The sequence below is a fragment of the Notamacropus eugenii genome, chromosome 2, assembly GCF_028372415.1.
Source record: "Notamacropus eugenii isolate mMacEug1 chromosome 2, mMacEug1.pri_v2, whole genome shotgun sequence".
Classification (NCBI taxonomy): Eukaryota; Metazoa; Chordata; class Mammalia; order Diprotodontia; family Macropodidae; genus Notamacropus; species Notamacropus eugenii.
Genome location: NC_092873.1, coordinates 250,574,950 through 250,590,211, shown reverse-complemented (window position 1 = coordinate 250,590,211; position 15,262 = coordinate 250,574,950). Strand labels below are relative to the sequence as shown.

General features: G+C 35.8%; 1 protein-coding gene across 9 annotated transcripts in view; it reads right to left on the bottom strand.

Moving 5' to 3' along the window:
• The window catches only part of ARID1B (AT-rich interaction domain 1B), a 551,978-nt gene that overhangs the window by 86,262 nt on the left and 450,454 nt on the right, over positions 1-15,262 (bottom strand). For 8 of the 9 annotated variants that reach the window (XM_072643770.1, XM_072643767.1, XM_072643772.1 and 5 more), the window contains one exon: positions 13,310-13,399. The exons of the other annotated variant lie outside the window; for it this stretch is intronic. In XM_072643770.1, coding sequence (XP_072499871.1) covers positions 13,310-13,399 — 90 coding nt within the window. The remainder of the gene's footprint in view (positions 1-13,309; positions 13,400-15,262) is intronic. 9 annotated transcript variants of the gene reach the window in all.

Genomic DNA, 15,262 nt, shown 5'->3' with positions numbered 1-15,262 from the left:
TTGCCACTTATTAGCTGTATGACCATGGGCAAGTCACCTAACCCACAACTGCCTGACATCCCCCTCTCCCCCCCTCCAAAACTGAAATCATAGGTACAGGCCCTAGCCTGTATGTGTGCAAACATACACATATGTGTTTTCGAATGGACAGATGTGGATGGAGCATGGGACCTGGAGTCTGGAAGACCTAAGTTTAAATGTTGCTTTAGATACTTCCCTGATGCTTAACACTAGTAAAGTCACTTAACTTAAATCACTTTCCTGTTCTGTAAAATGGGGAGAATCATCACACAAATTTCCCAGGGTTGTTTTGAGCATACAAAGAGATAAGAGCTATAAAGCACTCTCCAAAAGTTAAAGCACTACAGAAATGCTGAAATCATCACGTTGTTGTTGCTGTAGTCAGAACACCACAACTAACATCCAACTAGGATTATATCTTATAAAAATCGTTTAGACTGGTGTAAAGCTTTGCTAAAATTAACATTTTCAAAATCCTACCTCTGCTAATATCATAACCATACCATGAGTGGTAAGACAAAAAACATTATCTGGAAAAGAAGAAAATAGATAACCATTTTAGTGTCTCTTATTCAGAAATAAAGAGAAGCTTAAAAACCTTTTTCAGACATAAATTAATTAATTAAAATGCAAAATGGTACCTGGATTTCTTTGGGAAAAGGTATTCCTTCTACCTTTAGCATCTTGTACAGATTAAGTAAGATTAATTATCATGGTTAGAGTTCTATGGTTGTGTGAGTGTGTGTGCGTATCCTGGGGTTGTTGTTTTCTGATATCTTTAGTTTTGCTAATATGAAAGACTTGAAAGTTCTTTTTTTCCTTTAAAATTATTTCTGAAAATAAAATTTGAAAGCAGACTTTTCTATCTCCACCAATGTGCCGGTTGCTTGTGTGGCACTGTTTGTTTCATTTAGAAAGCTGTAGTAAAATAGCAGCTTGTTTCATGGCTTCTGAATAGACAGACTGACAGCTGTGAGAATCCAGCTGTATTTTAAAAAGGTGTGAAGCTTTTCCCTTAATTACAAACCATCAGATCTTTTTTTTTTATAAAAACAAAACCTTCTAGCAAGTGAAACTCAAAAATAGTAAAAACAAATAAATAAATAATCTTCTAATTACTGTAGATAGGAATGCAAAATATATACATTAAAGACCATAATATATAACACAAATATGTTCCATTAAAAATAACTGAAAACAAAAAGTGTCTCATATGCAAAAATCCACAATCACAAAAGCAGTGACTGGGGGAGGGCTTGTGTGTATGGGTGATATTCACCTTATAAAAGGTTTCACTACAATGAACTTTAAAATGTCACTTTCAGCTTACCCATTCATAAAGTAAAGTCAACTTATATTTTCAGAGTTTATAAACCTCCTATTTCAGATGCATTAAGCATAATTTTCAAGCTGTATATTAAAGAAACAATGGGCACACAAAAATAAAGAGCCATATTATTTGTCTCTTCCGTGCTTCATTATAGTCTAGTAGTTCATCTTCATGCATAGAATACAACATGATTCAAAGACTTGTTTCAACTGTCATGTGGGTATAGAAAGAAATGAATGGGTATCAAGTGTGTATCCCAAGAAATACTTGAACAAAATTGAGTTGACACAACATTCATGCTACCTATTTTATAGGATTCCTGAGAAGACACATCTTGGTAAGCTGGAAAAAAAGTTAAATTTAAGATTTTATATATATATATATATATATATATATATATATATATATATATATATATAATAGATATATGATACACACACACATATATATACATGCACACATATCTCTTAGATTAAAAAAATATTGGGCTAAGAGATTCATAGCTGAGACTTCAAAATCAGAAGTAAAAATTTACTTCTTTGTTCTTTGTGATCTACAGAGCAACGTGTTAAGGGATAAAGAGATTGTGTATGTGTGTGCATAGGTGAGTGTTTGTGTGTGTGCATGTGAACATGCATGTGTGTATGCAGTGGTGGTGGGGTGAAAGAGATCGGTAATGTATGCAATGTTCTACACAAAACAAATGGAAAAAAATGAAAAAGATATAGAAGGATATTAGGATATATATTGTCATCAAGATGTTATTGTCCAGAGGTCACTTAGCCATCGACCTTAGCTTTAAGAAATACTGGTGAGAACTAATACAAGACAAAATCACAAAGCGAAGCTCATGCATGTTCCTCATACTACAGCCCCACAGTCTTTTAATTAAAACCTACATACTCTTATTTTGAAAAAAAAAGTTTTAAAAGTTTGGATATTTTTTATGTTAGATCAAAGCAAATTAGAAACAGCCGACTAGTGGGCAAGAAGGATTAAGGAAGGAAACCATTATTCCTATGCAGGGATAACGATAAAAAGTGAGAGGTGACAGTAAAAGACTGAAAAATTCTTTAGATTCTTTAAAAAACTTGCACAAGAACTCAACAAGCACAGCATTCAGTGCTTATTTTACGTAGACACAAATAGTTCTGAAGACCTCAATGATCCTTGGGGGTCACTATTATTATGTACAATAACTGATAGATTTTAATGATAACCTAAATAATATTTTAAAAAATATTTTATTTTTACCCAATCACATATAAAAACAAATACATTCATGTTTTTAAAAAAATTCTGAGCTTGAAATTCTTTCCTTGCTTCTCCTCCCTTCCTTTAGATTAACCCATATAACAGTAAGAAAGAGCTCAATTATGTCAAACACTCTGTTCAAGAAAGCAGCAAAGTGTGATCAGTTTTTTAAAGATTTTAAAAAATTATTAAAATAATTCTAAATATATGGTATATATTTGGTAATAAGCAAATTTTAATCATCTGGAAAAATATACTAATACGAATGACCTCATTTATTGACAGTGACAGGTATGGGAAGTGTCACTGTAATCCTGTGATTCTTCCTTCATATCTGAACTTTCTTCCAGTTATTCACATTTAAAATGAGACAGATTGTGGGGAACTATGCACCCATGAGTCATGGTCTGCTACCATTGGCCAGAAGCATCAGTCCTCAATATTCTCATCCTGGTTTGCTAAAGAACAATGACTCACCTAAGGTTATATGGTAATCGCAGATGAAGCTAAATGAAATCTACATCCCAAATTTCTGTCTTAGTTCCTAATTCTCATTTGATTACAGGAAATCTTTACTTTAATATGCAAATGTTTAAGGAGAGAAACAGTAAAGCAAATATTGGAAATAAGATGTAAGTAATGGAAAAGAAGTCTGTTTTCATTTTTTAAAGTTTTCCTTTCCTTTCATGGTATGACTTCTAAGTACTGTTGGTTCCGGTAGGGGAAGAAGGGCCAGCTGTTACAGCTTCTGTTCGGTGCTTGGACAAACCTCTCTAGAGTGTTCCCAGGGGTTAGGATAATAATAAAAATGAGCATTTGGATAGTGCTTTAAGAACTAAAAATGCTGTAAATGTATTATCTTTTGATTCTCACAACCACCATGGGAAAGAGATACTATTGATTATATGTGTATCATTATTTACGTTTGCATGGGAACGTAGGAGGTGCAGTGGACAGAGCACTGGGCTGCGAGTCAGAACCAGCTGAGTTCGAATCCCTTCTAAGATGCCTACTAGCTGTCTGACCCCGAGTTAAGTCACTTAATTCTGCCTCATCTGTAAAAAAGAGGATAGAAGAGCATCTACCTGTCAAGTGTTGTTGTAAGGATCAAATGATATAATATTGGTAAAAGTGGTTAATACAATACCTGGCATATGACATATAAACTGATTATTATACTATATTAAATAAGCTATATACTGGAAGCATCGTGATGCTCAGTGGATAGTGTCTTAGGTCTGGAGGCAAGAATATCTGAGTTGAAATCCACCCTCAGACACTTACTAACTGTGTGACCTTGGGCAAGTAACTTAACTTCTGTTTGTCTTGATCCACTGGAGAAGGAAATATCAAACTACTCCAGCATCTTTCCCAAGAAAACCTCATGGACAGTATGGTTCACAGGATCAAGAAGAGTCAGACAAGACTAAACAACAACGTTATGTAACATATTAAATGAAATACATCATATACTGTATTATTATTATTATATGAATGTCACCACTGTTATTTACCTACCAGCTCACATATACATGCATATAAGTCTTTTTATTTCTTTTTTTTTTTTGGGCGGGGAGGGAGGGTTTAATAATGACAAGAGAAAACAATCTCCAAAATGATTATTGGCTTAAAATTTACTAGGATAATCTTTTGAAAATGCACTAATTAGGGGCAGCTAGGTGGAACCAGTCCCAGAGAAAAAAAGGACCTCAGTTCAAATCCAGCCTCAGACACTTGACACTTACTAGCTGTGTGACCTTGGGCAAGTCAATTAACTCCAATTGCCTTACCTTCCCCCTTCCAAAAAAATGCACTAATGAAAAGGAACCAGCCTTATGAAACAGATCTGACAGCCAAGTCAGAGGAATAATTCTTGGCAAAGTCAAGAAACCTCGGAGAACAACAGAATTAACATAGGCAATTACTTGGTTACCAGCCCTCAATAAGACATCTTTTTTTTCCATTTCCAAATACTGTTTAGTGTTAGGGAATCTCAAAAAAAAAAAAAAAAAAAAAAAGGGAGGGGAGGGGACAACTTAAACACAAGGCCTGAATCATTAATAAATGAAATAGGAAAAGGAAGGAGGCAGAAACTGAAAAAGAAGACAGGTCTCCAAATACTCAGCTCCCAGGGAGCACAAAAACAGAATTTCTTCATTAAAGATGCCTCTTTAGCAAGCGAAGAGCTGAGCACTGTCAGGGCACCAATAAAATACTCAAGGTTCCCCAAGCCACCAAAAAGCAGAGCACATTTTCCCTTTGGCACATGCAAAATTTATTTTCATGTTGGCATCTGTTAAACTCACAGAACGACTGCCTTGTTTCTTCACGCCAGTTCAACAAAAGATGTTTTGCCACATGTGTGAAATAATGGTCACACACAGCACCACCTAAGCAGAGGGTGTCTGACTAGAAAGGCAAGTTAGGGATACTGCTCGTTAGAAAGAGGAGAAAATGAAATTAAGAAAATATTGCTGTTACATTTTAATATGTTCAGTGTTTATTTGTCTGCCTATTTCTTTTCACAACATCAATTGCTTTGAGGAAGACAGAAACTAATGACTCATTCAAGGCTTTAACCCAGACCCCCTAGTGTTCTACCAGCTGCGCTATTAGGTTAACGGGCTGAACTGTTCCCACTTCTTTTCCCAATCTTCAAGCACCCTGTATATACAGAGATGCAGCAATATCTCAAGTTTTCCCCATCATCCCCCACAAGGCCCTCTTAGCTACTGACTAGCATAGAAATTCACATCATCTATCATTAATAAATTGGAATCAAGGGAGGGATCTGACTGATTACCCAGATGGTAGCTGGGGACAAAATATCCAACCTTTCCTTATGCAAATTGCCTAAGCTCTGTGTGATGTCAATTCTAAGCTAGATACTCAGGGCAGAGACAAACGTTTCTGGGGACCTGTGAACTGGTAGAAACAAACAACTTTCCATGTGGCCCCCAATCTACCCTTAGAAACATACATTTAGAGCTTGAATGGATAATAAAGAATCACTAATCCAATCTTATCTTTTTACAGAAGAAGAAACTGAGAACTGGAAAGGTAAAGTAATTTGTTCAAGGTCACACTAGCGGCAAAAGCAGAAAGAAAACCTTCATCATCCAATGACACATCAGCGCCTCTCTCTTGTAGAACATTTTGATGGACAACTTTTGTACCTGCTGTTTATTGCTATTTCCCACAAATAAAAGTTGAGTATAAACTTAATGAAAACCCATAATGATATTTTCATCAGGTATCTTATTCCTCTAATGAGAGCTTTGATAGAATTTTGAAAAGTTAGCTAAGTAGCATTTCAGCTTCATAAATGACATGACAGAACAAGAAAATGTCAACTAATAAAAATAATAAATGGGGATAAGGCAAAAAATCATTTCCTTCATATATTTAGAAGGCAGATGACTTCCCAAGAAATTGAATTTGAAAGGAAATCGAGGGTTATAGTTATACAAGTGAATTCAAGGAGTATTCATAAGAAAGAAAAATTAGATACAGATTGTTTGAAATACCATAAGACTGAGTTACTTTGGACACAATTAATTGGGAAAATGTGATAATTAGATAAAGCTGGACTAAATTTAACCCCTTGTACTACTGACTGAGAAAGTATTTTTGAAGGAAATGTAAACAAGAATGTAGGGGACATTTATTAATCTACTTATAAAAAATAGTCCCCAGTCAAGCATTTCCATTAACATAAAGTGCTGATTACAAATGAGTCTAATATACTCATTAAAGCAACCTTTATTTAGCAACACTTTGTTAACCCTTGGTTCAAATGACTGTGTTGAAAGAAAAGTAATGACATGAGATGTCTTTTTAAAAATACACTGTAATTGAGGTAATCATTTCTTTCAGTGTAGAGTTCTTAACGATTTTATGTCATGGTCCTCTTTTGACAATTTGGTAACATCTACGGACTGCTTTCTCAGGATAAACTTTCCAAAATCCTAAGTGAAGGAAGTGCTAAATTTTAGCTAGAGGTTAGTAAAGATACTGACTAAAAGTGCCTTCAAGACCATTTAGTCCTCACCCTTTATTCTTATTGTTTTTTTGAGGCAATAAGGGTTAAGTAATTTGCCCTGTAATTTCTGATTCCAGGCCTGGTACTATCCACTGTGCCACCTAGCTGCCCAACATGAAAGCTCTAAAACATTTAAAAATTTTCTCCTTAAAGTATTATCACAATAATGATAGCTAATAATATAATATGAATAGCTAACATCTATACAGAGCTTTAAGGTTTGCAAACCACTTCTAACCCTCCAATCCTTATTTTACATATGAAGGTCTTTTTCAAGGTGACAGCAGATGCTTAAGCTAATGGCAAAGCTAACAGGTGGCTGGGAAAAACATTTTTATTGTTCATTTTTTTATATAAGCCTCAACATGAAGCTAGTATTGGCATCTCTGCTAATTGTCTCTCCCCTCTCCAATCCTTCCTCCACACAGTGACCAAAACAATTCTTCCTCAAGCACTGGTCTAACTGGCCTAATGCTACTCTCTAGTTAAAAATCTTCAGGAGCTCCTTCCTCGATAGGAAAAAATACAAATTCTTATTTTTCATTTAAAAACAGAAAAAAATTTTCCATCCCAATGTGATCTGGGTCTATTTTTCAAGCTATTTCACAGTACTTCCCTTCATGTACTCTGCATTCCAGGCAAACTGGCCAACTCCTGCCTCAAACCTGAAATTCAATCTCCTCTTTCCGTGCCTTTGCACAGGCTGGAATTCATTTCCTTCTTCTCTATACCTCTTAGAATCTTTTGCTTCCTTTAAGACTGAATTCAGGGGTTGCATTGTATTGATTTCCTGATCCCTTTATATTGGTTAGCAAAATCTTTTGTAGTTTCTCTTCTGCTTACATAGGTTCACAGGACTGCAGATTTAGAGCTGGATCAAATACCTTGCAAGGTGCACCAAAGCCATCACAGTCTAACTGGCAAAGCCAGAATTCAAATTCATAACCCTTTTTCAACAATGTCATTTGAATTATAATAATCAGATGTATTACTTAGTTGGAAAACCACTGAAGTCAGAAACTGTGGCTTGAACCTGGCACAAGTCCAGGATGTTGGCAGTGGTTTAAAGGAGAGAAATATTTTACGCTGCCATCAAGCAAAGCAAGACTGACTCAACCTTAAGAGGTATAATTGATATGACAAGCTCAAGAACTTTAATGATGTGAGTAATTTTTATTTGGCTGCTCTGAATGAAATTCAAATCACCAAAGTATGAGGCAAAGCGAAATTATTTTTTTAGTCTTGGGAAAATGGCAATTTCTGTTATAATAGTATTAACTAATTGTTATATGATGTTTGAACATTTGAAAAGTCCTTTACATACATTACCTGACATGATCTTTAACAACAATCCACTGAACAAAGTACTACAGTTATTACATATAGATATTAATACTATATATAGATATCATTATCATAGATATATGTGTATGTGTGTACATACGTGTGCATACACACACAAAAGGGAAACTAATGCCGAGAGATTAAGCAAATTGACCAGAGCCACAGCTAGTGTAGTGTCTATCTTGAGAGTCAAACCCAGATAATTAATCTATACAAAGGCCAGTGCTCTGGTTATTATATCCTTTTGCTTTTTAAAAATGGGATTATCTTTGGGATTTCTGCTTCCTTAAGTGAAAGAAAAAAAAAAAAACAACAAAAGACTCATGGGAGTTATTGAAGAGTGGAATTCAATTAAAAATTTGGGGAAGAAATTTCATTCAGATTTCAAGAAGCAAGCTAAGAGCTGCCTGATCAACAGCAAAGAAAGCCTATGGTCATTATGGGGCTGGGACAGTGCTTAAATACTACAGAGGCACATGGGATAAAGAAACTTGGAAACCTGACATTCTACAATGCCAAATTACAAGCCAGTTAATAAGAGTGAAATAACAGACATTTATAGTACAGACACTCAAATGATTTTGAGTAACTTTCCCCTCCTTCCTTTAATGGCTTACAAAGGGAAGATCTAAAATGCCTGAACACAACCCATCTGTTATACTCTTTTGACGGATATCATTTCTACTGCCAAAATGACATTTAAATTTACTACAATATATCCAGTGATAATTATCACTCTCTGAAGACTCACTTCTATAAGGGCTAGATTTCTGTGATGCTGTTGACACAGAGTAGTCAAGTGTCTAGTAAAAAAAAAAAATCTAGCTAAAACCCCCAAACAAACCACCACCACCACAAAACCCCATACAACTTGTTTACCTATTCTTGAGTAACTAATCAGCATGTAATATTACTCTCAACAGGGCAGCTAGTGGATAGAGTGCCAGGTTTGGAGTCAGAGAATCATCTTTCTGAGTTCAAATCTGGCCTCAGACACTTACTTCCTAGCTGTGTGACCCTTGGGAAATTGCTTCACCCTGTTTGCCTCAGTTTGCTCATGTATAAAATGAGCCAGAGAAGGCAATGACAAACTACTCCAGTATCTTTGCCAAGAAAAGCCCAAATGGGGTCATGAAGCGTTGGACACAATTGAGAAATGACTCAACAAAATATTATTCTCACATGTATCATGTTATTTGGTAACCATAGTAGTCTATATAGGATGTGATTTCTCTCTAATCAGGTAAAAGAAAAACAAAACCAAAAACATTCCTGTTTAATTTGATGACAATTATGTCTCCTTTCAAAAGTGGAGAAGGAAGAGTGAGAGGTGGGAGCCTGTTGTAGAAAAAAGGGCTTGGCTGAGCGGTGGATTGGCTGCTGTTCAGGAGTCTTGGAAGACCTCATCCTAGGTCCTTTCCATGTAGATCTGACAGGCACAGAACTGTGCCCCAGTACCGCCTCCAGCAATAGAATATATTTTGCAGTACATCATAGAATTGCAATGGCATCAATTCTGCTTGCGATCCATGTCCAAATGGAAAAGTTCTCAGTGGTCCTATTTCAGCACATCTCAAGGACTAATTAAATTCTCATTACTATCTTCTAATTATTCTAGTACTATGGGAATTCACTGAGCAAGTCCCTGATGGTACATTAGAGGAAAAGGGTTAAATAACCTGTGTTGATTTTGAGACTCCTGATCTGTTTCAGACCTTTAGCATACCATCAGCATTATCATGAATATTTAACTACATACCACTGTGAAAATTAAAAAGGGAAAACAATTAGCGGGTTTTCAAAAAAATTAATTCTGACCCCTATACATTTGCCCCTATAAATAAACCTTCTTCAAGTGTTTTCCCTAAATAGTGGTCTAGTGTAAGATCATTAATTAATCTCATTTAAGCAAACATTTGAGAGGAGTAAAAAACAAAACAAAACATTATAATGTCAATAAATCTGAATTCTGGCTTTTTACCTACCTCTATAAGAGAATCTTCTTTCTCTCTTTAACAAAAGATAATGGTAAACTGGTTAAGAAGTATCTTTTTATTTTTCTAATTTTACTCTGACAGCAATTGTGTGTGCACAATATATAAACTATCTCTATAATTTAATTTATAGTATATATGTATGGTTTTCCATGTTTGGGGAGAAAATGCTAATCACTGCTCTGATGACATGAAAGGTGGTGAAAAAAATCCCCAAACCTTGTAACAAGTTCTGAAGGTTCAAGAAATTTGGACAGAATCACCTCCCCATCCTAGTGCTGAAGATAGAATAAAATAATATTTTCAAAATGATGAATCAAATTTGATATAAAAAAAAATACAAATATATAAGACCCATGAAAACAGGTCATAATACAAAAGTTATTTCTTAAGCTCTTCTTTCCCTTTTGAGTATCCAGCACACATATTATCATAGACAGAAACATACCCAATTACAGATTCACCCAGAAGCCTATATAGGTGTATGTGTACAAACACACATGCAGATGTTTACGGGGGTGGGGGAGTTGGGGATGGAGGTAAAATTCTTAATATTCCTGAGCAGGGGGTGGACAGCTTTAGGCTAACCAACATGAGAAATCCCATCAGGGTGCCAAAGAATCAAGGAATAAAGAATAGAATGCAATAAAATACTTTCACTATGTAAACATGATTTTTTCAGACTGCTTTCTTTAACATTCAGTATCATAATAGCTCTGATTCTACCGTGTCAATCAAACTCCAGGATTTTTAACAATGAATTTTTAGAAATGTGAACTTTTTTGGGGGATTCCACGTAAAGGTATTAGAAGGAAATGCCTCTGCCTTTATTTACCTCTCTAAGCAAAGGGAAGAAATATTAATTACAGAGGTACAATGGGTTAAATCACATTTTAACACAAGAAGTTCAATTTTTATGTGTTTTCTTTTAGTGGCTTAGCAAATAGTTGCATTCAATAAATATTTATGGAATGCATGCATGAACGAATGAATGAAAAATCAGTTTTAGTAAACCTTTAGATGACTAACAGATGATTGAAGATCGGGTGTCTTCAACAGCAACAATGCTCTGTTTGGGCTAATTTTTGCTATTTGTTTTGTATTTAAAACAGCAAATGCTGTTTTATAATAAGCACAGTTTCCCTTGAAATTCCCTAACTCACACACTCCTCCAAGGTCTGGCTAAATACAAGTTTAAGAAAGCTGAGAATCAATCAATGCAAAAGGTATTTTCCCCCTATAATGAGAAGCTTCCCAGTTCTGCAGATTGCTTTACTGATGAATGGACACTAAAGGGGATAGGCCCAAAATGCACACTTGTTCACAAAATTCAATAGTATGAATCTGGCTACACATTTTCTATCTTCTTTCGAAAGTGAATGGCAATTGTTAGCTATACGCATAACTGACAGTTGATGTATATGCTTCAACTATCAATTTACAAATAAAATAAAACATCACACACAATATTTGGAGCTCAGACTTTAAGAGAGAAGCCCAAACCAGAATCTTTGTGGGAAAAAGCTCATACAAAACAACACATCACCAAAAAGACCAAAGGATCCTGTAGATGGCCGGTACTGAGACAGCTAAGTAAGGAAGTTGTGAGAGCGTGGCACGTTGAGTCAGGAAAACCTAAGTTTGAATTTCGCCTCTGACACTTACTAGCTGTGTGATTCTGGGCAGGTCATTTAACCTGCTTGCCTCAGTTTCCTCTTCTGTAAAATGGAGATAATAATAGCACCTACCTCCCAGGATTGTTGAAATGATAAAATAAGATAATACATATGTAATACTCAGTCCAAACCTTGAAGTATTATAGAAAATTTTATCCTTATTATAACAGATTTAGAATTAAAAGGGACCTTAGATATCATCTATTACAACTTTCTCTCCCATTTTAAGGCTGAGGAAACTGAGGCACTGAGAGGCAGTGACTCGAATAGGAAGAAATCTAGCTTTATGGAATGTTTCTCCTTTCCTCCTTTCCTCTCTTTTTCTTCTTCTAGATGCATCAGCTACAAGATGAAAGCCCTCAGGAACAGGAATTCTCTTATCCTGGGATGAGAACCAGAGTAATCAGACTTTCTTTGAGGCCTCCTTGCCAGTCTAGTATGTGGGGCTACTTCAGTTGTATGGCGAGAGAGAGGGTAGCTTAGCATGGGCTATATTCTTTGCTTTGACTCTAGCTTGCTCTTCATTATCTTTTGTACCACTTTCATGGGACCAAAGTTACATGCAAGAACAATTTAGACATTGCTAGGACACTTATAGATCCTCCCCTCTGTGGAACAAAAAATCCAGAAAAAAGAATGTAAATATATGCTCTAATCAATCATTTAGTCGTGACACTATCCTTACACTAGAACACGTATTCATAATTAGAGCATTACTAATTCACTTCAACATTTTTTTTTTTACTGAAAACTGAAGAACTTTATTTGCTACTAAATAGAAAACTTAATGAAAAATATTCTGTTCTTAAATCACTGTTTCAGTTTGCTAATTTTTTAAAAAACAAAAGCAATTTTAATGTTTTAAACTATGAATTGTAATATATCACCTATACTTTAAATGTATTTATCTTGGTATCATCAATCTTTCAGAAGCAGGGAGCCAAATCGACAATTCCTATCTTTTTGGTGATCCGGCATGGAGGATTCTGGGGCAGATTTGGACCAGTCAAATGTAAGAGAGACAAGTCTAGAAAGAAGATACAGTAACACAGAAAGTTTGCTGTGGTGCTGATCCCATACTTGCGCTACCTTGGTTTGAACTGAAATCAATTCTTCTTCCTTTGTGACAGTTATCAAATTCAGCATTTTGGGGTACAGACAGTAAAGAGGGAAAGAGAGGAGGGAACAAGGCCTTGACTAAGGCAGAAATACATATGGTACCTGGCCAGGATGCTGGTTGGTCAATGATATCAGAAAGGTGTTCTGTTGCAAAAATCATCAGTGGAGTCAGGAAATGTGGCTGTTACTCATAACTTTATTACTAATTAGCTATATAATCTCAAACATGTCTTAAAATTTCTTTGGACTTCATTTCCTAATCTCTAAAATAATTAGTTTAGGATTTTGTGAACAAGATATGCATCTGGATGGAAAGAATTTCAGACTATAATTTAAAACATTTTATGTCACTAGCATCCATATCTACGCCACTGCATTCAAAACTGCTATTACATAAGCAACTTGGAAAAGGGAATAGAGAGAGGAGGACCACTGTTCTTTTAAAAACAGTCAAGTAGCTAAGACAATTCAAATAAAGCTTAAATACTCAAAACACAATAGGTATGTATGGTACAAATTGAAGACCAACCTCGTTCCTGTGGCATTGGTGACTGGCTCAAGGCTGGATGGGAACTGGATTCTGATTGGCTACCAGGAGGCTGAGGTGGCATCTGACTGCCTGTAAAACATAGGAACGAAAGTGGGGTGGGGGTGGGGGGAACCCTTTGCATTAATGTTGCAATTGTGTAAAACCAACATAGCTACATTTCTTAATCTTGGTGATTTAAAAATTTATTAGTTATATACAAGGACCCCACCCACCATCCCAGCTCAACAGGTTTGATCTTCTACAGCATTTTTCTTTTTCCTTCTAAATCGAAGAGGGAGCATGCATAAACATTATTTAGCAACAGGCAGGCTGAAATGTTCAATTTCTTATTGAGTGAATTCCCAACCTCACTGACATGATCCAATTTATAGCTGTGAATCTCCTGACATACATTTCTGCAAGAAGGTTTAACAAGTCTGCTGAACAATACGATAGGACACATCTAGCTGAGTTTAAACAGGCCTCCAACCAGGCAGGCATGGATGGCTGCCAAGAATTTTTCATTGGTAATATTCAGTCAATACAGAAATTACTAATATCAACAGATTTAAGGAATCTTTCAATCAATGGGCATAGCATATCCTTCAGGGAAAACTTATAAAAAGCCTCACTGGTAGTTCATGGTTATAGAAGAGAGAGGTATTTAATCTTCCTCCACTGATTTTTGTTTGCATTTTCATCCACAGTTTGGAACACAATGGTTCATCAATTGTTTAACATATATTAATTTTGTCTCCTCAGCTACACTGTAGGCTTCTTAAGAGTTAGGACCGCATTTGCCTCGCTGTATCTTCCTTACCACCCAGCATAAAGTGTTAATCATTTTGTGGCTCTCCAGAAATGCTTGGGTAATAAAAGTTACTTCATGATATACATTTTGTTGGCTCTAGGATTTTGGGATATGAATTAAAAGAAAAAATTCCTAATATGTAACTGACCCAAAGAAAAATGTAGCAATGTCAACTACAGAAAGTAGGCTGCATAGCAGGCAGAAGAGTATATTTAGAAATCTAAGAATCCTTTGAGGTGTTTGTAAGTCTATTCCAACTCACATTCTGGTTTAAGATGTCCATATCTTAACTGTAATGCTAGCAAATATTATGGAACACTGGGAATAAATCAGACATTACAAAGGTATCTGGGTTCCTGCACTGGTGGGAAAAAGACAAAGTACAATTCTATTTTGTATCCTCCACTCCTTAAAACAAGTTAGAGAGATAAAAATGCAACAGGAAGGGAAAAAAAGGCTCATTTCTATCTGACTGGTTTGACTGGTAGGTAACTGAGAGAGATCAAGCTTGATGCCCATCACCACTGGCCACAAAAGGACCAAGTCTTCATTAATTGCCTATATAATTTTAAAACATCAAAATTCAGTAAAGAAAGACGTTAATGTACTGAGGAATATCACCAATTCATCTGGGCAAAGGATCATGTCTCAACCCTTGACACAGAGCTTGGTGTTTTATGGTTAAAAAGAAAGTCTCCCGGGTTTCTACGAGATGGCAACTCTGTCATGCCATGCAACCAATGTGCAAGAGAGCTGAGAAGGAAGGAGAACAAATCCCAGATGTCCCCCAGGACTGTCATTCATAGCTAATTCTGAAACAACAGTGAGTCCATCATAGCCAGAGTGGCTGAAGAACCATATTTAATATAAGGTTAAAAGAAATAAAGAGGTATGAAAAACATTTTTACACCAAAATTGTTCTCAAATTGTTTTCGGGATCTTCTTACTTTCAAGTAAGTATGCAAAATATACCAAAGAGGTTTCTGAGTGCTCCTGGGGTTCAACTGCCACTCTTTCTCCCAGATGAGGTGAAAACTAAACGTTGAATTGGTAGCCCCTGAGAACTGTTGCTCTATAAAGTCAACAGGGGTTGCTCTTGCATTAGAACAAAATCTATATGGATGAAGCAGTGGGGCAAAAAG